This window comes from Cajanus cajan, chromosome 8 (assembly GCF_000230855.2).
Source record: "Cajanus cajan strain Asha chromosome 8, NIPB_CcT2T_4, whole genome shotgun sequence".
Taxonomy (NCBI): Eukaryota; Viridiplantae; Streptophyta; class Magnoliopsida; order Fabales; family Fabaceae; genus Cajanus; species Cajanus cajan.
In genome coordinates, this window is record NC_138524.1 from 1,041,020 (window position 1) to 1,065,788 (window position 24,769).

The window sequence follows — 24,769 nt, forward strand, 5'->3', positions numbered from 1 at the left end:
ATGCATACAAAATATATGAAAAACATGTAAATGTAGTGTGATTATTGACGACGGAGCCAAGGGGGGACCTACGGGTGCCACGGCCCCCCCAACAATTTTAATTTTTTTTTATATACATATATATTACTATATGGCACCCCCTATTTTTAATATAAACTCATATTTTTAATATAAACTCATATGTATATTACTATATGGCACCTCCTATATGGCACCCCCAGTATTGAAATCCTGGCTCCGTTCACGTAACTGATATTCCAAAGACATATTTTACCTTGCTACGTAATGGCGAAGCAGAGCTGTGTCTTCTTTTAAAACAATAAAATGAACGACAGATTATTTAATTAGCTGGATTAAAGATGTCTCTTCTCAAAACTACATCCATTCATAACCAATTTATCTAAACAATAACTACAATTTCGTTGAAGTTGCTTTTAGGAGACAATATCTTGCTGAAACAATCTATATGGAAAAGACTCCAAAAAGTAAAAAGTTAGGGTGTCTGTATCTGGTTTTTGTTTTCAGTTTTTTTAAAACTAATTTATTAAAAATTTTATAAAATTAAATTTTACAAGGTACATAAATCTGGTAAAGAGATGTGAATAAGGTATAAGAAAGAACACAAGTAATAGGAAAAGTGAAAGTATAAACCAAAACAATTTATAGATGTTCTGATATTAAACAAATGAAATCTATTTTATATTTAGCAACACTCAAAGTTTATTTAATAACAAAAATATGTTAAAAAGGTGAAGATAATATATTTAACATTCCTCAATACATGAAAAGATCTTTAATAATTTTGATGATCAGTTAGTGGATTACTATATTATCAATCGCATCAAATTCCTGTTGCATTTTCAAGGAGGAGAAATTAAACAGGTCATCATAATATATATATAAGGCCTTGACAGCTAATCATTCGTGTACTTCTTCGATTAGAGGTGAAATAATATATATATATATATATATATATATATATATATATATATATATATATATATATGAGAGAGAGAGAAATAAAGTATAAATGACTTGATTATATAGATATAAAAATAAGTACGAAAGAAAATTAAATAGCAAAATTAACCATGTTATTTTATCATTTTTGTTAAATATAAATTATTTTTAATGATAAAAAATATTTATTTTTTAAGAAATAAAAAAATGAAAAATGAAAAGATTTTCTCTCCCGTTTCCTCCCAATTTAGCAAGCCAGATTGTGGGTCCCAAGAAAATTCTCTCATTCCTTTTTTTCTTTTTTATGTCAAACAAATATTAAAAATGTGATATTTAGGTCTTATTTGGTCGTTGTTTTCAAAAATACTTTTCTATTTTTTTTTGTTTGCCCCTTGAATACATTTGGAAGAGCTTGTCTCCTAATTATATTTATACTTTTCGTAAAAGTTTGTCCTCCTAAGTTATTAAAAAGACCAATTAAAAAGATTTAAAATGAGAAACTGTTTCCTCATTGTTTTTTGTGTTTTGAGTTTCAAAAGGCTTATTTTGAAATTATTTTTTAAATAAAACATGCGACAAAATTGATTTTTCAATAATTAAAAAAATATTTTTAAAAAAGTTTGTAAATAAAAAGAAAAGACTCTTCCTCTTTTTAGTCACATTTAAGTCAACTTATTTTAATCTATACAATCACATTAATGTTAACTATATTAAAAGCATTTACAATATATGTATCTTATTTCATTTTATTAATTCTCATGCTGTTACATCACATTTAAGTAACATATTACAATTGTACTTCAATAATAAAGTTTTAAATTTCTTAATACTCACATTTTTTTAATTTTTATTTGTACTTAATTTTGTCTGATAAATGATTCTAGTAAAGAAATAACTTTTTATGTTAAAAATAATTGTATCTTACATAAGATATCGTGCTTAAAATTAATTAAGCAAATCATGATATCAATAAAAATGTCTTAAATGGAGAAAAAAAATGAATTTACAATATTTTAAGTTTAAGATACACTCATTGTAAGTGTTCTAACATCCTCCTCAAAGCTGATCTTAAAATAGTTAGTGATAATTTTGCATATTTAACATGCTAACCAACATTAAAATGAATTTATATGGTATTTTATTATATAAATTTAAATTAACATATAAAATATTTTTATGATTATTCATCAATTTGAATTAATAAAATAATGTATGAAATAATTTTTAAAATTTTTAAAATTTGTAGACTTAATCTATACATTGAAAATTTTTAATTTAATAGTTGAATTATTGTTAAAATTTAATATAAAATATGAGTTGCGATACTTATTTTTAGAATAAATAATCCTTTCTCTCTGTTTATATATATATATTCTCTTTTATTAAGCTAATTTCACGTGAATATATTTTAATTAGAGAAAATATGTTGAAAATATAATATTAATAAAAATATGTGTAATTAACACTATTTTAAATTATTTTTAAGTTATAAGTTATTTTCATAATCAGGAAAATTTAACGAGACAGGTTGAAAAAAAAAACTTATAATCATAAACTACTTTGATAAACTCTCCCAAATAATTATACATGCGTTTATGCCATAAGATAATTAAGTTCAAATAAGTTGTAAATAAATTCTTCAAAATACATCCTTGACAAGTGGAATCACTTTTGAGTTTGGACTTTTATTCAATCTTTGTATTTATTAAATTCTATAATCTCTTAAAAAAAGTTTATTTATCTCTTAAAAAAAAAAGTTTATTTATCAAACACGATTAATAAGGTCCGGCAAACTTTTTAGCTAATAAAAAGAAAATTAGAAATAAACTCAATATGTTTATCAATAATACACATATACATTTGTATTGAGACAAAATTTATGTCGAATAAGAACATTACATAGACTTAAAGTAAATATTGTAGGTTTTATTGTACGAGAATTATTAGTTACACTCTCTCCTATACTTTTTTAAATGCATATTTGATTTTTAATTAAGAATTATTAAGTTATAAAATAAGAAAAGAAACTTATTAAATAAGAAATGAGGACCTATAAAGTTAATGATTTACTATAAATTTCAAGTATATTGTTTGCATTTCTAATTGAGCTATTATCGTATTATTATAATATTTACATCAATTTAATCATGTTGAAAATCATTTATATTAATCTTATATTATTCTAGATCAGGGCTCGGCCCAACAAGAGCCCAATAAACTATTAACATTAACAAATTAAGAAAGGAGGTTATAACTTATAAGAAATCCTAAACATAGTAACAGTATGTTATTCTTTATCTCTGTCATGCCTTATCTGTGACTCTTACGTACTCTGACTTGGCGTGAAATTTCTTACTAGTTACTGGGTGTGACTGCGAAATGCCAAATACGTGATGAAGCAAGTACTCACGAGTTTACAAAGAACAAAACTCATTAAAGAATATAATATAAACTTTTATTTCTCTGATTAATATATTTTTTTTTTAATTTTCGGTCAGAGAAAATAAGAAGAAAAAAAAAACACTACGTAACGGACTCCCGCTATTTTTGCCTCTGAGGCGCACGCACAGATTTCGTGTTCTCCATAGTTTCTCACTTTCTCTCTCTACCCTCCTCCTCTCTTTCGTTTCATGGATTCTCCCTCTCGCTCCTCCGTCATCATCGTCGGTGCCGGTGTCTCCGGTGAGTACCGCCGCCGCCACAACTCTTCCTCTCTTTTCATATCATCTTTCCATATCAATAATAACGAGTTTAATTTTCCGTGTGAAATCAAGGTATCTCCGCGGCGAAGGTACTGGCCGAGAACGGCGTAAAGGACATCGTAATCCTCGAGGCTTCAGACCGCATCGGCGGCAGGATCCGAAAGGAAAACTTCGGCGGCTTCTCCGTCGAGCTCGGTGCTGGTTGGATCGTCGGAGTCGGCGGCAAAGAGTCCAATCCTGTTTGGGAACTCGCCGCCGAATCCGGCCTCCGAACCTGCTTCTCCGACTACAGCAATGCGCGATACAACATCTACGACCGCAGGTCCGCGAAAACGGTTATTTCCGTTATTTTCCATCTTGCGCCGTTTTCTCTATTATGCGCCGCGGCGGCAGGGCGCGCCTCCGCTTCCTTTAAATGCTAGCGTCGTTTTCCATTCTTTGCTTCTTTCTGCGCCTACTGCTCTGTTCTGTTACTCGTGTTTTCGGTTTGGTGTGTGAGTGTGTCTATATTAGTATATATTACCGTTTTGCTTAAATATCTATATAACTGAGTTTGTCACATGGAGTTCGTTGCAGTGGGAAGATATTTCCGAGTGAAATTGCTGCGGACTCGTATAGAAAAGCCGTGAACTCGGCAATTCAGAACTTAAATAACCAGGAAACTGATCGAAGAGCCGATAGCTCCAAAATAACCGAATCGGAATCACCTTTGTAAGTGCAATTGCTTGTGGTTTTCAGCCACAAAACGATTTGGTGAATGAATGTGGTGTGAGTGTGACCAGAGCGCATGAAGCATTTAATATTTTTTCTCATTTTGATTGATTTTTTTTTCTTTGCTTCGATTTAGGACGCCGTTAGAGCTAGCAATTGATTTCATCCTCCATGATTTTGAAATGGCAGGTCCGTTCACACTTCGGAAATCACCTATAGCTCTGAATTAGTGAATTGAATTAAATGTTGTTGATTCTTGCTAATTATGAGCTTTGCTTAGTTGCTTTATGGATGAAATTAGAAAGTGATTAAGTGAAAGTTTTGTATGCAGAGGTAGAACCAATATCTACATTTACAGACTTTGGCGAAAGGGAATATTTGGTGGCGGATGAAAGAGGTTATGATTATTTGCTATATAAAATTGCAGAAGATTTTCTGTTTACATCTGAGGGTAGAATAATGGACAGTCGTCTCAAACTTAACCAGGTAATGTTCCTTACCTGTTATCTAATTAGATTCTTTTATTCCTTTGTTTGGTGTTCTCAAAGATTTAAAGGTGCATACGCGCCGAGTCCATGGGCCCTCTGGTAGTAGTGGTGGGGTGGCGTAGCTTAGTGGTGGGTTGTCTCTTAGCTACCGTGGCTCTGTGCTCAATAGGTAACATGGTAGTGGTCTGTGGATGGGGGGAAATTGAAAATCCGTCTTTGTTTGCACGTACTGTTTTTTTTTTTTTGTTTTTTTATTTATTTTTTTATTATTATTTTTTATTACTAAAAGCTCGTTTGACGCACTTTTGGAACTTGGAGACAGGACTAGTGCTCAGGATACACTTGTCTATTGACTCATCTTATATATATATATATATATATATATATATATATATATATATATATATATATATTTGATTAAACATTTAAAATTATATAAAATATAAATTTTAAATTACTTTTATAATTTTTAAAATAAATATTTTTGAAACATTATTTTTTATAAATATATTATAAGACAACCGTTTAGATATATTTTTTTATTATCATCTTAAAATATTTAGAAAATGAAATTACGAAGTTTATTAAAAACATATAACTATAAGTCAGATTTATTTAGGATGTGAAAAAAAGGTCAAATTTATTTAACATGTAATATGATTGACGGTTTCTTTTATTAGTTTGAATACATTTTAATTAATTAATAATAATAAATATATGAGAATATATATATATATATATATATATATATATATATATATATAAAAGATCTGAGAGAATATATTAGAAAACTTATTTTCTACGCAGACAATGACCTTCAGAAATGTTCAACTTTTAATTTGTTTTTTTGTTTGTTGGGTCATGCTAATGATCTTGTCAACGAGAAATTATTTTTCGGACGGTTAATTAAGATTGTGATCTATATTTGTAAATGAGTCATGCTTTTATATAAATTAAAAAAAAAAATCTTCATTTTATGTTATATGAATATTGGTCTGGATCATAATCACCTGATAGGTTCAAATAATGTAATACACACTTGTCTCTCATAAGCTTTTGATTGTTTTAATGTAATTTTTCTATAATTTTTTAATTAATAATTTAATCTGCAAATAGTATAAGATGCATACTTGCTTTTTATATAATTAAATTTCTATAAATTATTATTTTAATATATAAGCTATATTATAACTAAAGTTTATAATAATAACTAATCAAATATATAATTTTATTTTATATTTATAATCAATAAATTAAATTATAACATAAACTTAATTTTAATTTTTCATATTTTTTAAAATGAATCGTTAAAATCAATATAGATAAAGAAATATAAGAAAAAAAATTGAAATATATATATATATATATATATATATATATATATATATTTCACATGAGAATTTCACACTCTAATATGTAAATATCTAATTATAATATAAGGTTACATGTTTTATAAGTATTAAATTTTTAAAAGTAAAAAAATTCAATCATTATAAAATAAATAAAAAGGTAATTTATATATAATATTAATTATCTTTTTTCAGTTATACTCTTCATGAAATTATTTAGAAAGTGAATACGTTGCATCATTTTAAGTATAAAAGATTAACTAAAAAATTAATTTTATAAAATTATTATTTTATTTTATCTTTTTTATTTATTTATTTAAAATAACATAAAATCGACACTTGTTATGTGACGAAAAGAAAATATTGCAGTATAATTCAATTTATATTAATTCTTAAGTTAAAAGCATGAATCAATTATTAGGGGATGTATTGGTTTAGAATTTCATATGATTTTAAAATATTTTTTTTGAGTAAAAAAGTATGTTGGTATTCAATCAAGATTTTATGTCACTTAAAAACAATCCAATGATATTCAATCTAGATTTTCAAGGTTTTTTAAAGAGTCCATTAAAATTTATTGGTATTCATTTGAGATTTTTTACAATTAAAAAACAATCCATTGATATTCAAAAATATAAGAATTTTAAAGGATTGTTATATTAGAGAGATTTTGAAGGACTTTCTAGTGTTATCTATAAATACCAAATTCATAAAACAATCCTATTCAAACTCATCAGATTTTGAATGATTGTTTGAAGTGACTTTTCAAGTGTTTCAAGAATTTCCAAGTGAATTTTTCATTTTTTTTTTCTCTATGCTTCTATCTTCTCTATTTTTTCTCTGTTAATAATATTGCACTACTGTTCATTGCTTATATATAATCTTGTAGTATTATTCTTATTCTATTCTCCTATTTTGTGAAGCTCCGATATGTAAATGATAGTGTCATTGACTTGCTATATTTTTCTCTTCATTCTCTTTAATTGGCCTCCTCTATTTTATAACGCACATTAAAAAAAGGAAAAGGTGAATATATATATATATATATATATATATATATATATATATATATATAATGAATTTGATTTAGAGTTTCTGTGAGTAGAATGAGATGAAAATGGATTTTAGTTGGAAAAAAATCCCAGCATAAAAACTGCGATCTCTCTCATTCCCTTGAGTTCGTTACTCTTATCCTTCATTCTTTTATGACTCAACAATTATTTTATTTTTTTACTATTAATTTTTATATTATGAAATTAGGATTTTTTTATATTTAAAAAAAACAAAATTAACATAAGATATTACATTATCTAATTTTTTAGGGTTTAGAGTTTATATCTCCATTAACTTATTTTTAAAAAAAGGAAATATTGTTAAAATAATTTATTTTTGTAAATATTGTTAAAAAATTATCATATAATATATAACTAAAATACTTATATATATATATATATATATATATATATATATATATATATTCTCTATATCTAAATACTTCTATTTATATTAAAAGTTTTATATATCTAAATATTTTCTCAGTATCGAATATACTGATTTTTTATATAAAAAATTATCTTATATTTCTATATTTCCATTTTTACATGTTTTTTATAATGGTCAAGGTATTTGATCCTTCATCTTCAATATTACCTGTTGTTCTTACCGATATCAACTCGTCTCTAGTTGTAAGATGTCCCCTTCCGATATCTGATCTTCTTCACGATGTCCGATCTTCTCCTTGAGTTCCTCGGATGTACCTGCAAAAAGGACTCCGACAATCAAGTTAGTTACCTGTCCAAAATCTCATGTATCGTTTATATTATTACCTGTGGTGGTTTTCTGAGTAACCGTGTAACGGTTGTGTAGTTATCTTCCGAAGGTTATTTACGGTTGAGCCTTGTCTGATGTCATTGATATGCTGAGGTGTTCGCCCGACCTCCTTTGTCCGATATCACACCTCAGCATCTCATGTATTTACTTTAGTTTGACTTCGGTCAAATCATCTAATGAACTCGGCTGAGCTCGGCCTTAAGTCAGGTTACACCTGTTAATGAAGATCATACTTTTGAGCTTATTATTCAAACTCATGAGCAAGAGCGAGAAGACGCTAATGCTTGGAGGATTAGTATAGCTATAGATATATGGGTGAATGTTATTTTAGATATATGATATTATAGAGAATAATAATAATTATTATTATTATTTATTTAGACATTGTTGTTTTTTATTAATTTTGTATTTGACTCTTTTTAAATTTGAATTTATGAATTTTTTTTTTGAAATTTTATCATGTCAAAAATCCACGAAAATTCTACAAAATTCACAAAGTCTCGTAAAATCTATTAAAATCTTATTTTAAAAGTCTTGCAGAATCTATTAAAATCCTGATTTAAAGTCTTGCACCTGCAAAGTCTTAAAAGTCATGAAAATCTTGCAAAGTCTTTTAAAATTCGCAGGATTTTTTTTAACTAAAAAAATCCTTTAAAATCCTAATCCAATACAACCTCCTTAGAGTTAATGGTAAAATTTGGATAATATATAATTATATATAATAATAGTAATTCTAATTCCAATTAATAAAAAGAAATGAAACAATAATAAATTTATTGTCGTGCACATTTAATGTATAAGTGTAATTAACATTTTAGCACACGTATTACACTGGTCAAATTTAATATGCAAAATTTATTATTATAATTAAGTATCATAAAACATGTACAAAAATTATTCATATATATCACATCATTAAAGTAAAGAAATATTAAGATAAAATTTAATAATCTCTTGTGAAAGAAATTAAATATATTTTAGTATAATGATGACCAACATACAGTCCATGTAACTTAATTAAAATTTAAAATTCTTTCAATATCTTTACACATTTTAATAAGAAAATTTGTAATAATTATTTATTATAGGGCAGATAAGTTATAATACTTGTGCTATATTATGTTATAAATGATTCTTTTTAATAAATTTTGGATAAGAAACATGAATAATAAATTTACGGACCAGCATATTTAATATAATGTTCCAATAGGTTGATTTTTGTTAATAAAAAAAATAGTACTGTGTTTGATTGACAGAGAGAAATAGAAGAACAAAAATAAAGTGAAAAAAGAAAGGAATAGAATAAAAAATGAAATGATTTTATTAATTATTTAATTGAAGATATAATATAATAAAAAAGTATAAGTGTATTTTCTCTGATTTGATTTAGTAAAATAATATATATATATATATATACATATATAAGGAAATAAATATCTTAATTTGAACAAAAATATAATATAATAAAAAAATAAAACTTAAAATATGCTCTCGATAAAATAAAAAAAATAGTCAAAGATACAAGAAAATTAGAAAATAATAATAAATTACTTTACCACTCAAAAATAAAACTAAACAAAATTAGAAATATAAAATAACTCAAGAGTGTTTTTATCTTTTTTAACTCAAATTCACGCATTCTCTCTTTTTCTTTCTAAATTGAAAAGAAACAATTTTTATTATGGGATCACAAAAGTTTCTATTCCTTCTTTGTTTTTTTCAATCAATAAGGGGCTATAAAAGTCCAAAGCCCAAACCCTCTTTGTTTATATAATAACTAAATAAAATAGTTAAATAAAATATGTTATCCGGACTAATAGAGTTGCACCATCGATAAAGTGTGCGCGTACGGAGGAAGAGAAAAGGAAGTTGGTGAAGGAGAAAGAGATACAAGTAGCTTAGGTGCGGAAGCTTATAATTGAGCGAGATAGTTTGCTGGTCAACCGTAGCAAGCTTGGAGACAAGGTAGGTGTGCTATTTCTTGAGAGGGGTCAAATTTTGGGCGAGAAGAAGGACTTGGCTGAGAAGCTGTTCGTGGCTAAGTAGAAGTTGTTGTCAGCTGAGGAGATCGTCTGTAAGGGGCATCTGAAAGGCTTTTAGAAGGCAGTTCGGCAGATAGCTTTTTTCGCTTTAGGGTTACCTTGTGACAAAGTTGAATGTTGATTTTGATATCTATTACAGAAAGTTCATGAATGAGAAAGACATTCCAAACGAGGGGGGGGGGGGGGGGTTGATTTGGCTGTAGTGGTGCCAGTGGAGGGAATGGGATCTAGGAAAGAGAGAGTATTAAGCTGAATGAGGAGGCATATGTGATCGAGGCAGGTGTGGTAACTGGTGGTGCTGAGGCAACTTCTACGATGGAAGTTGTTCATCATGAGGGTGATGTTGTTGATGGTGTGGAAGTGATCGAGGGGTCGGTGTCGAGTAAAGAGGCAGAGGGTGCTGAAATCACCGATGCGTAGATTGTTGATGACTTCCTAGTTTAAGGACATTTAGTAGTGGTTATTGTGAGTAAAAATGGTTGGTAAATTTACTCTATGTGATGGATAGATTTGGTGTTTGGAGTGAATCATAGACATTATTATCTATTATCGCTTTGATGTGTGTTTTTACCACATAAGGTTGCATGATGAGATCTATTCAATGAGATTGTCTCTTGACATTGGTCTTTGAGGTTAGATATTGGGTTCTTCTTTGTCCAAGAATAATAGAAGTATTTGTAAAAAGGATTTCGACAATCAAGTTAACTTAGTCTATTTAACATCATAAATTGTTAATATATTTACGTGTTTTTTCCATTATCATCTGTTTTCTCCTTCCATATAATTGTCATGATTATTATTTCAAAGGAATCATTTGCGATTAAGTTGATTATCATGATGGAGCTCGGAAGCTCGATGTTAAGTCACAAGAGCATGTGTGCTCGAAAATTGCAATGGAGCTTAGAAGCTCAATGTTAAGTCGCAAGAGCACATGTGCTCGAAAAAAGTGATGGATATAGTAAGTTGGTGTGTTCATTTGGAAGAAAATGATAATGTAAATGGAAAAAGTTTTATTGATATGGGGAAGTTGTACGTGCTCTAAGGTGCCTTGTTAAAAAACCTTTCTAGCCAAAAACACTTTACATAAGGGAAAAGAAAAAAGATTAAGGTAGGAAAAAGAGTACATAATCTATTAACTTATGTGAATGGGAATAAGATATTTTTTTGGCATTGTGAGGCCAATGGTTGGTAGGTCAAGCATGCATCTCAGAGTGATCTTCAAACTTATGTAGCATTTTTGTGTCGTGTGATGGTTAATGCGAATTGTTGCTATTTTTCCATTAGTGGTGGGGAACTTCATTGCAAGATAGTATGTGGAAACTATGCCAACTAAGGCATTTAGGGAGAGTTGCCCAAGGATGACTTTGTAAGAAATTGCAACTTCTACCACAAAAATTCGCTAATGATTTAGTGTATTTACCATTGTTGAGTTTGGTTAAGAGTTTTATGTAGCTCTTTCTGTTGACTTGTTTGCTTGCAAATCCCAATAGAGGCTCATCATATGGCTTGATGCCATCATGGGGTAGTTGCATATGGAGGAAGGTATTCTAGTACAAGATGTCAACTGAGTTGCCTTGATCTACGAGGGTCTACTAGATTTCCTAATTGGCGATTTGTATTGAAATGACCATGGGGTTGTTCTGATTTGGGTCTAAGCCTAGGAAATCATTGTTAATAAAAGTAATCAGGGGTAATGATCTAGGGGACTTATCATGTGAAGTGGTAACACTATTGATAGTCTTTTGCGTGGAGAGTTAATGGTACCACTGCCTGCAAATCCATCAACGATGGTGTGTGTTATTCCTCAAAGTTTGTTATTGTTGTTGCCTTAATTATTAATGTCCTCTTTTGGGGGGTTGTGATGGCACCTGCCCCATCAGCATCAATTGTCCTCCTTTGAGCCTTGTGCTTGGATTTTAGGACGATCTTCATAATGGTTGTCCCTCTAGATAAATTGTTTGAGATGATTAGCTCATAATAGTTCTTCAATTTTATCATGGATGACCCAACACTCCTTGGTTGTGCGGCCGACAATCTTATGATATTTGCGATGTTTGCTACGGTTAGCATCTTCATGAGGTCTGTCGGGTTCAAGGAGAGTAAGTATATGGGTGTAAAAGCTTCCTCGAACATGTTTACGCGTGGAGCTGAAAAAGGGTGTAGTTGGTGAATCTCGACAGTTTGGGAGGCCTTCTACTTTTGAATTTGCTATCAATGTGAGGATGCAGTCTGTTTGACTTGTGGGAGTTATGCTTGATGTTGGTTGAAGATCAACTTTTGCATCGACTTGCTTCACATTCTTTTATTTGAATAAAACTAGTAGTCTAGGTTCTTAGATCATTCATGTTCCTAGGGACGAGTCGATAAAAGGTTATTTGAGAAGGGTCCCTCTTTTAATGCATTCAACATGGCAGTTAGGATGACTTAAGGGTGAAGATCTCGTATTTTGTTGGCAACAAAAGAGAACCACTCCATGAAGGCTCAAAGTGGTTTGTTGTCTTCTTGTGTCATATTGGGTAATACCAACGTGGAAGTTTCATGGGCAACTAGTGGAAAATTGGGCTTTAGATAGTTGTTTGGAGATGGCGTAACTAGGTACGTTGAACATTGGTAAATGCATGTACCATAAAAGGGCAGGACCATCAATGTTTGTTGGAAAAATTTTGCACATAACTGCATCCTCTTATCTTAAACAATTAAGTGCTCGTCTAGGCAAGTTAGATTGTCATATGCCTTCAGGGTGAGGTGTTTCCATCCTCAATAGAGTGGGACATCGACTATGACTTCGGTAAAAGGGTGACCATGGCTTCACAGATGAGACATCCTTGAGAAGAGGAATGACTTTTGTCGTCGAGCTAAAATTCTCGCACAGTGCGCATGTCCTTGGATGACCTGAAGGAGTGTACTCCTCAAATATGGAGATGGTGGTACTTGAATAAGTGCCATTGTGCTCTCAACGTAGGGTTTGGAGCTCTTTCTCATAGCGTGTGAGGTTAGCTTCTTAGCGTGCTCAATCAACTTTATGTTGTTGGCGAAGGGCGTTTATAGCTTCTTTGTTATACTTATGCAGGATTTCCATTCTTTGTTACCACCATCTCCATGTTACACAGTGGTGTGTTGGCAACAATTGTCATAGGATCCACTAGGGAGGTTGTGGAGATGGGAAGTTATCGTTCAAGAATCACATTGCCATTTGTTGTGGAGATTCATGTCATGTTGTTGTTCATCATTTGGTTCTAGGTGAAAACCATGTGTGGACGAAGGACAGTTTCACTTCAATCTTGTGGTGGGAGACAAATGTCTTTACTGTAATCTTGTAAGTGTTCCGACGACGAGATGATGTTTCTATTGCTATGACCTTCACAATAAGGTGGACGAACACCTACAAAGACACTTTGACACTCAAGTTATAGAAAATTTTTGGTTAAGAATACGACTAGGACTGAATGATACATGGTACTTCATATATATCTTGTTTTTAGTGTGACGTGATTTTAGGAGTTAACATTGCACAATATCTACAAGTGTATTTTTGTTATTATGCTTTGGGATTTTTGGGATGTGATGCACAGGTTGCTCCTTAATTGATGTCTGGGTGGTATTTAAGAGTTATTACATGATGAACTCAACTTAAATTTAGTTGCGACGAGAGGTCTAGTTCGTATCGTCTGAGCTGAATGGTATAATCTATAATAACATTTTCTTTTGCAACATTCTGCCCAAGAAGGTTATTTTTTTATAAAAATAGTTACTAATAAAAAAAATAGTTTTGTAAACCATTAATCTCAAAATTGTAAAGTTTTATTAAGAAAAGTTTCTTTTTAAAATTTCAATATATTAAATATATGTTATACTTAATAGAATTGTATGAGTGTCCAATATATAAACAAAAAAACATAATTAATAATAAAGTAAGTTATTTTCTTAAAAATTTGGTTGAATTTATTTAATAAAAAATATTGCTAATAAAAATTTTATAAGATTAAGTATGTTTTTAGTCTTTAAATTTTTGTTAATTTTTATTCTTAGTTCTTAAATATTTTTTAAAATAATTTTAGTCTATTTTTTTTTTAATTTTCACTTTTAATTCAAAAACATTTTCTCTTGTTAATATTTTAGTCATCGACGTCATAATTTTTTGTTCAAGAAAAAAAATTAGGACTAAAAGCAAATAAAATATATTTAGGACTGAAAAAAATTAAAATAAAAAATTAGGTAATAAAAACATATTTAATCAATTTTTATATAACAAATGCTTCTATAATATTTTCCATTTCTAATTATCATATTAAAATTATTTATCAAAGTTTGTCTTAAAAAACATTAAAAATTCTTTAACTGATATTCTAACATGAGCTGTTAAAAAAATTATATTAAATTTTTATTCTTTAATCATTACGCGAAAAATGTCAGTAGCTAGTTTAATTGCGAAAGGTTATATATTTTTATTTATCATAAATAGTTTTTAGGGATTATAATTTTTGTTAAAATGTTTCATTTCATTTATCCCGATAAAAGATTATAAATGAGATTTTTCAACTAAAATATTTAGAGTAAATAATACATGCACCCCCAATAGTATAAAATATTTTTTTTAATTTTCATAAATTTAAGTTAGTATTAAAAAATATATTAGGAAGATTGAGTTACAGACTACTAACATTTGTCATACACATATTTAACAGCTGTACGAACACAAGTGGACAAATAATTACAGCTATTCTAATAAATTTCTCTTATTTGAAATCTCCCCCTCGCACTATTTTTGTGCGTGAAGCCATAATCTTAGTTTAGAAGGCGTGACCGATCACGGAACGCCTATGACAATCGTTGCAATTTTAAGGGTTTTACAAGCTAATAGGTAATAGAAAAATTCTACAACCTTCGAAAACTTATTCCAAAATACATTCCGAATCTTTAAAAAATTAATTTAAATTATAAAATATTAAATTAAATAATTATTTAATAATAAAATTATTAAAAAGTATTAATATTTTAAACTTCGCATAGTTTTCGGAGGAGTTATAGCACTCCTCTAGGTAATAGCCATAAGCCAGTGCCATGAAGCCACTTACCGGCATAACTTGACCCACAAATAATATATCCGATTTCAATCTTTTAAAGGCCCTGTACGTCTCATAAATTAGTAGGTCCCTGACTCCCAATTTCTGTTATCGTCCGCACTATTTGAATTGACTCACTAGCAATAACCTAAAGGGCTAAGGTGCTATGTCATTTCATCTTAAATGATAGCATATGGGTGAACGAAGTCTTGTACATATCTCATTTTGTGTGTATTGAGTGAACATCTCACTATTTTTTAAAATCCCAACATTTATCAACTTGCTTTTATATAATTTTTTTTATATAAATAAATTATTAAAAGGTGAATTTAAATTAAAATTATGTAATTTAAAAACTGTTTATGTAACGATTCCGACAAGTCCTACACTTACTATAATTTAGTCTCAACGTAGCAGAAATAAAGAATAAGCACTTAACTGTCCTATGATTAACAAGCACATTGATATATGTATAGAGTAGGGAATAAAAAACATAACTTGTACACATTATCTACATACAAAATATATTAGAGTATATAAATAATCTTATTCGTCGGTCAAACAACTATATAGGACCTAAATAAAACAAAGTAGCCTTGACAAAATGAGTTATCATCAACATGATTTATCACCTATCCAACCAAATCATCCCGCTAATCCTATCTCACTCTCATACCAAGTATGATAATTGCAATTTCAACTACAAGGAAAAGAAGGGCAAACTTGTGAAAAGAATCAACATGCAATACAATATTGAGTAACAACTTAAACCAACTAAATAACAACATTTAACTTAACAAACAACTTCAACTTATCAATGAGTACTACACAACCAACTTGCAACTTATTACAACATATAGGAACTTCAAGATATTTCATTCTTAATCATCAACATCAATATTTAACTAATGCAATGCATATCAACTAAGAGAATCTCTTACAATAAAAGTGAGCAATCTAAGTGGCTAGATCTTATCGAATCACATTGTTTGACTTATTGTAGCTAGGTCAAGTAAAGATAGCTTCAAGCCTCATAGAGAACCTATTTAACAACTTAATTTGACTTTTCAGGTTTTATCATTTAAACTAAGAAGTCTAGTATTATTGTCAAGGTATAACAATTTAGGTATGAGTCTATCACAACATTAACTTGCAATACTAAATCAGCTAAAGGATTAACTCACCAACTATCTTCTAAGTACTATACCCTTCCAATACTTGATTAGGGACTAAGTTTCTAACTTTGTATTTTACTCGATCGATCACTTTATACACATATAGTTCGACCTTACCCACATATGGATACCACATAAAATCAAGAGAAAACAACTTAAAATATCTATCAATTTAGAAGCCAACATACTTACTAAAAGGTTTTAACCTGAGTTCTTAGAGTACTAAAACTAAGAATGGGAATAGGTTAAGTTAGTCCAGGCTTTGAATATATAAGCTAGACCTATTTTGCAAAATTAAAGTCTAAGTCTAACCTATCTTCTAGCATAGCTTTTTTTATAGGTTTGACCTGCCCTATTAGCCCATTTTTATTTAAATTATTAATGTTAATTAGGTCAATAAACTTAATTTTTAAAAATCAACAAAATTATTTTTTAAAATATAGTTTACTCAATATTATTTAAATTTAAATTTTAAAAAAATATAGGAGAAAAATTGAATCATTTTTTATTGAAGGAACAATTCATGTGTAATCATGTATATTGATAGACACTCATGCACAGGTCATAAACTTATAAACTTATGATAAAAAAATATATTTTAAATATTGATAGTTTATTTTTATTATATAAACTTTTTTATTTATTTATATTTTTAATAATATATATATATATATATATTATATAAATAAATAGGTTGATCTATTAAGCCTAATTGTTTTTCTATAAGTCTAAGCCTGACCTTTTTATATAAATAGGTTTTTTTTAAAAGCCTAAACCTGGTCTCTTATTAAAGAGGTCAGGCCAGGGGACCCTATTTAAGGCTTGACCTATTCTCATCCCTAATTACAACGTATATCCATACAATGTGATATTTTAATTTCTAAAATATTTTTTGCTCTCCTCTAATTTTTTTATGTATCTTAATAAATACATGTATCTATACCACATGTTTATCAATTTAACAACTTAATTAACTTGTATCATACAACTTTATAACTTAAACATCTATCAACTTACAACTTTACAATATAAGCATCAATATACATTATACCAACTTTACATCATAATAATTCATCATCATATCATCTTCATCATACCACTTAATCAACATCTTTCATCATAAACAACTTAAAGACATCATATTCAACAACATACAATCAATGCCTATTGTCGTCCTTTAGTTACACAACGCCATTAAGATAAGGGATTCTCTGTCTCACCTATGCCCAACGTCAAACCACTTGCGTCCAATGTGACTAAGGTAGAGAGTCTCTCACTCTTGACATGACAAAAGCCATTCAGGCTCAAATCAAGTAGAGGGTTGTTGCCTTGCTCACACTCGACATCAATTAGCATTCGACATGGATCTAGGCAGAGCAATTTTTCTTTCACGCTCGACACCATTCAAATCACACCTGACGTGATTTCAACTTGAAACGATTCTCTCTCCCCACACCTGACATGAGCAAGATGAACCCTTCTAGTTGAAGCCATGTCTGACATCACGGAGGCGCATCCAACATGATATTAGTTTTACACATGCAAATTTGCCAACTCCAACTAAAATCCAATATCCAACAACATGCACAACAAAATTCCACCATTAAAAGCAACATGCATCCATCACAAACCAAAAATCAACATATATAACTCATGAGCAACTTCAAAAGAGCAATCACAACTCATCAATCATTGCCTCATGAATTCAATCTGTTTTCACTGCAATTAGAGTGACTCTAACATCAACAAACAACATGCTTCAATAATCATTTATCACAAAGCTTCCCTTATCTCTTGTTGATCCAAATTGACAAGAGGAGAAGAGAAGGAAGAAACTTCATAGGCATCTGACTTGGGGTTTCTAGGCTCTGCAAACTTTGAATCACCCATTCAATAAGTCTTGATCAACTACAAGGAAGATAGGAGAAGGATTTTAGTAGAAAAGGAAGAGAATATTCACTCAAGTTCAAAAGAACTTCTTACTAAGTTTTCTTAAAAATGAACTTACGATGTTTATATCTTAAGAAAAACCTTTTATACCATTATTTAAGATAAACCAATTTAACTCTAACTTAACACCTTAGAAATAATCTAAATCTTAGAATCCCTTGACTCTAAAGTTCTAAAATAGTAATACTAACAATAATTAACAATTAATCATATAATTAAATCAAAGTATCTCAAAATATACAGTGTTACTATTTAACTTTAATTAAAAAGTATAAATTTTAATATAAAAATATGATTTAATATATATATATATATATATGTGCATTCCCAACCAAACAATCAAATGATGTGAATAACTTTAAACTAAAGGATAAGAAATTCATGGACCAGATTCTTGAATATTGCTGTACTTCTGGCTAAATTAAATAACCAATTTATCAGTAATTGGGTGATCTGTACCTGAAGTTTGTTTGGTTTCTTTTGCAATTATTCCTTTTATTTTAAATTAGTTGTCGTTTAAATAGTATGTACATTTAGAAAAAATATACTAATTTTTATGATGAAATAATTTTATTTAATTATTTTACTTGTCAAGCTTTTCAGGTTTGTATCCTCTAACAAAACCGTTAATAATGTGAATCCGTATCCGTGATATTTTTTGCACGGATATTGTGCAGGTCGTCCGGGAAATACAGCATTCAGGAAGTGGCGTTACGGTGATAACCGAGGATGATTGCATCTACGAAGCAAATTACGTAATTCTTTCTGTTAGCATTGGCGTTCTCCAGAGCGACCTCGTTGCCTTCAATCCACCCCTGCCTGTATGTATTGCCTATACTCTCTCTCCTTTTCTTTCTGCCCTACGGATGTCCGTAGGTATTAGATAGATTATTATATTCCCGTCGCCTATGACGTGGAACTCATCTGTTGGGATTATGTGGACGTCCCGAACTTATCCACTGATCTTATCGAAGGCATTGCATTGATCTGAGAAGTGAGAATATTCAAGAACCACTCTATAATAACTCAGTAACCCGGTATGATCAACACGGTCAATTAAATTAAATGAAATCTCATTTAGAGTGAGCTTCCGTCAATATATGCAGTTCTACACAGGAATTTCCCTTCTGTTTAGAGATGTTTATGTTGTGGCCCCATGGTCTAATGTCATAAGATGGGAAAATCAAATCAAATATATTATTAATATAATGATAGCTAGGTCTAGGACTAAACCAGCTCTATGATTGATGACGTCAGGAGATAATTTTATTTCAAGACTAATGATCCACAGTCGACTCATCAACAATAGTCTATTAATTCTCAGTCTCACTAGAGGAGGACGCCAGCTTACTGCTTGCATGTGTTAGCCGTGGATTCTGATAGCTGCAAGTAAAAACGATGATGTTAACGTTATCTTTATATATGATAAACTTCTCCATAATTATTTATAGAAGAGAAAATTAAATATTTTTTTGAAATATATTTTAACTTATTCATAAATTAATTTTAATTTATAAAAGAATTTGTTTTGTTTTTTAAGTGATCTTTTTATATACATAAAATTTTTCCCTAGTTTAGGAAAGTTAATTCCTTTCTCATAAGAATGTTTTTGTGAAAAAATGAGATAAAAATGGTTTTCAGGAAATTATATTTCTTGCGAATCTATTTTTTTTAAAATAGTTATCAAATATAGGAAACCAAGATTTTTAACTTAAAATTCTTTGAAAATTATAAAGATTTCATGTATCAAACACTCCCTAAAAGTGATAAGCAACATCCTTGACTAAAGATGTTAATGACAGCAGTGACGAATCCAGAAAATTAATTTAATTTTTTTTATAAATAGAGTAACAATTTCTCCTTTTTATTTTTGTATCAAATATTATATTTGAATGTGACTTTGTAATTTTTAGTGACTTATTTAATATTAGAGGAACAAATTGGTATATAAATGAATCATATAAAAAAATATAGTAAACTCTTTTTTATTAATTTATCCAATATGTAAAACTTCAGAATTTTAAATTTAATACATTGATAGTGTAAATTTCTTTAATTTTTAACTATCATTTAATAGTGAATTACTTTTTATCGAAACCTCACCTATCGTCCATGAGAAGCCATATTTTAAAACTGCTTTGAGAGTTAAAGTTTTCTTTTGAAGTATTTAATACAAGTTGTATACTTAAAATCTCAAAATTGATACCAATTAAATTGAAATAACTTGATATTTGATGGTTTTTAATAATGGATTAATATATGTTAAAGCAATAAAGTTAGATATATAATAATTAAGATAGTACTTTTTTTACTCAGAAAATTATATCATTTCATTCGTAGCAAAATTGATGATACATGTAGTTTAACAATCTATTAACGTAATACACATACATTATATCAAAATCAAGCTCAAAGTATAAACCCCACTATATTTTTTTCAGTCTCTTATTCATTAATAATAATTATGCACATTAGCTTCTTTTTATCTTTTTCCAACTTCTTGAGCACAAATCATATATCATTTGATCGAAATGAGGGAAGTGTGTAACAGTTACTTGTTGTATATATAGCGTGCACATGGAATGAATGCCATGTTTTTACTGTTTTACAATCGTCCTCCGTAACTTTTACCACACAGGCACGCACAGTTACTGTTTTACAATTTTGTAACTTGAGTTTCCCACACCTGTCCTCTGATATGATTGGTTCTGGTCGAGCACTCGTAATACTTGGCAATTTAGTTAAGTGATGAACACGATGCATAATGTGCTGATCAAACTGTGCTTGAAACGACCAATGACATCATGATGCCATTTAAATATATTAAAACAAATGAATATAATTGATAGTTGAGACACTTATTGTCTGGTTCCTAAGCCCAGATGAGGTTAGTCGTCAAAAACTCAAAATATTAAATTTCCCTTCAATGATTTTAATACTAAAGTTGGTTTTGCTAAGCAATATACTTGTCTGATTAAATATGTGCATGATAAATTCAATAAATGCGCAGATATGGAAATTGAAAGCAATACAGAAGTGTGATGTAATGGTGTACACTAAAATTTTCCTGAAGTTTCCATACAAGTTCTGGCCAATTGGACCCGGAAAGGAATTCTTCATATATGCTCACGAACAGAGAGGCTACTACACATTTTGGCAGGTTTGTTAGAAAATGTTCTCAACTATGTTGTTTCTTCTGCATTCTATGTTTATTTTGTTTCTCATCCGAAAGCTGTTTTATGTTATTCAATAGATTAAACAAGGAATAAAATTCTCTGAAATTGGCGAGCTTACTGATACTTCAGTTGCATGTTCTCTAGGAAATGATGTGAATTACGAAAACATGATAATTAAAGTATCTAATTCTTGTCCAGCTCACAAGAGAAGGGGAATTTGCTATTATGTGAAATTTTAAGTGCTATCCTCTTAAGATGAACGTACATATCTTAAAGAGAATGATTGGCATGGTGAGGATTTAAATAAGAGACGGGCCCTTCCTGATGAGTTTGATAGAATACTGGTTAATAACGAAAGTTTATTTATTTTTAAAAAAATCAAGTTAAAGATGCATATGAAATTATGTTGAGTGGGTTAATGATATTTCAAGGCCATTGACTAACATTTGCCAAAGAGAAATTCTAGTAGTTAATACATTATTCTAAACATCTTGCGCAAAAATCCTAATGCTTCAAGTACAACGTTATTAACTAGTGAACTTCATGACGAGATTATTTGCATTTGCCTTTCGTTATTATTTTCTATTTATTTCCTCTTGCCTGGTTTTAACATATACTAAAGCCAAATGTTATATACAGTAATTTATAAGCTCTTTTGTCTGATATGGAGAGATAGCCTCCCGTGTTCCTAATCCCACCCCCGATTTACGCAAGGTGTCTTTTTAATTTTGTTTTCTGAAGGTGTAGCTTTGACCTTTTATAAGTGCTCACGTTAATAAATACTTTTGCGGCAACTACTTCCATTGTCCTGTTATGATATTATTAATCACATCCTTGTTGGCATAACACGGATATAATAGTTTTTTTCTCCTTGTTACTGTTAAGTGATTCATTATCCTTCTAGGATGTGTGAATTGTTTGATTTCCTCTTTGGAGTTTTCTGTACGAGTTTCGTAATGGGAACTACTAACCAGCCATGATTGATTTCCTTTCCGTATAAAATGGCATGAAATAGTATTTTAAATAAATAAACAATTTACGATGGCGAGAAGAACCTGACCTCTGTATGCATTATGTCAATTTCAGCAGTGTATATTTCTTTTCGTGTCAAAATTTAGGCATTGACATTTTTTCCGTGGGGGAAGGAGTCAAGGAAAGAATAAGGAAATGTGAAAGTGATGAAATGTACTACAGAGATCAAATTCGCATTCTTACAATTTAAGTATCGCACCTTCACCAACTGACTTAACCGGAGAGAATTTATAAATGCATTGACTTTGAATAGAACTTGTAAGATAAATGTGAAAATAACTAAATCAGATTGTTTGGCAACAAATCTTGGGGATTAGTTGTCTATTATCTTAAATTATCAAAATCTTTTCGAGGTATTTCCTGATTTACTGCTTTGTCACCAGCAAATGGAGAATGCATACCCTGGCTCTAATATCTTGGTTGTGACGTTGACAAATGGGGAATCAAAACGTGTGGAAGCTCAATCGGATGAAAACACCTTGAGAGAAGCTATGGAGGTTCTCAGGGATATATTTGGATCAAACATACCCGATGCCATTGATATACTAGTTCCCCGATGGTGGAATGACAGGTTCCAACGTGGCAGCTACAGCAACTATCCCATTATCTCTAATCCCCAAGTAGTTCGTGATATGAAGGTTTGTCTATCATTTTAATTTTAAATATTCATTTACATACGTACACATTATAACTCTGACTAAATTTTAAATATTCATATTATACGTACACATTATAAATTTTCAAGGAGAAAATTTAAAAAAATTCCTTAATAAGAACGAACTTATCATTCCTAAGGTGGTGTATTTGTCTTTATATGTTGCACTACAGTGCATGTGACGACAAAAGAGATGACCTGCAATTTGCATCCAGTCATTGTAAATGTATAATTAATAATCACTCTTCATTTTAAATCTGAGGCCAAGGAGCTTCTTGTCTTTCCAGCTGTTCTTGCGACAAAAACTGACTAATTGTTTAAACTAAGGTTTAATTTATAAATCATCACGTGATATGGAGTGGTGCCTACATTTCAGTTGTAGTATTAGGCCGTGATTGCAGATTGCGTCAGTTGTAAGTGACCTGTATCAACTTGTAGCGTCCCGAACTAACTGCAATTTAAAAACTTTTGATATGTTAGAATATTAAAACAGATGCATTTGTTTTTCTCTGAATTTAATTATAAGGGGTAGACGAGGGCTGGATTAGAGCGATATACGTAAATTTTCCTTTCGAAGCACCTTCGAGAATTAAAATCACATCCAATTGTAAAGTAAATAATTTTATAGTATCTTTAACTTTTGATAACCTGTTGATTGGATAGATATGAAGCCAAATTGCCATAATCAATAATGCAAATATACAATAGTAACCTCATTTTATGTTTAAAATTTGATAATCAAATATTATCTAAAGTGTTTTTATGCTGTATGTTGGTTTTCTATTGTGCCCCTTGATTTGTTTTGTAACCTTGAGTTCTGTGATCATTTCTATAGAAAATATTTATATTTTCTGAAACGTTTTCTGTTGTGTTTATTTGTCCTTTCTGGTTATGATTCAGGCTCCAGTAGGTCGCGTTTTCTTTACCGGAGAGCACACAAGTGAAAGATTTAACGGCTACGTACATGGTGGATACCTTGCAGGTGAAACATTAATTTATCTTGAGGTTTTTTTTTTTTTTTTTTTATCTATAGGAATTACAATTACTTCACTTGAATTTAATTTGTTTTCCTATAAAGGTGATTTATAACTGTAGTGGCACTGACTTATAGATCCAATTTGTGGACATGAATTTATTTCATTCATGAATGCATAACAGGTATTGATTCTAGCAAAGAGTTACTAGAAGAAATGAGAAAGGACGACAGAGAAAATGAGAGCAAAACTCTACTATTAGAGCCCATGCTAGCATTGACCGAATGCAAAATTCCTGGACAATTATATCTCAGGGGCAAGCTTGGGATGGCAGAGGCCAAATTATGACATCATAGACATGAATAGAAACCCTCCATAGAAGATGATGAACGAATCATGACTGATGATAATCATCATGGCCTGGGGGCCAGGGGGTGGTGATACATAGCCAATTCAAGCTTTGGTGCGAATGGAAATAAAATATAGGTTAAAAGAATGCATTAGTCTAGCGGTTAGGCAAAGTTGTGCAAGAAACACTGCTCGGATCTTCTCCCTTTAGTACAAAATAAATGCTAATGGAGCATACTAAGTTATCAATGCTAATAAAGGGAATTAATTGGTTTTAGTATATTTGTCTTTGTTCTCTATAACTAGAAGTAAGA

The 24,769-nt window shown here is 29.9% G+C and overlaps 1 protein-coding gene across 1 annotated transcript; it reads left to right on the plus strand.

Moving 5' to 3' along the window:
- Nucleotides 1-3,471: 3,471 nt before the first annotated feature.
- LOC109798463 (polyamine oxidase 1) lies at nucleotides 3,472-24,737 on the plus strand. The gene is made up of 10 exons (XM_020358771.3): nucleotides 3,472-3,642; nucleotides 3,735-3,984; nucleotides 4,239-4,373; nucleotides 4,510-4,562; nucleotides 4,705-4,859; nucleotides 18,948-19,091; nucleotides 21,281-21,430; nucleotides 22,862-23,116; nucleotides 24,034-24,115; nucleotides 24,292-24,737. Exons 1-10 carry the CDS (start codon nucleotides 3,591-3,593, stop codon nucleotides 24,453-24,455), a joined length of 1,440 nt encoding a protein of 479 aa, XP_020214360.1. The 5' UTR covers nucleotides 3,472-3,590; the 3' UTR covers nucleotides 24,456-24,737.
- Nucleotides 24,738-24,769: the final 32 nt, after the last annotated feature.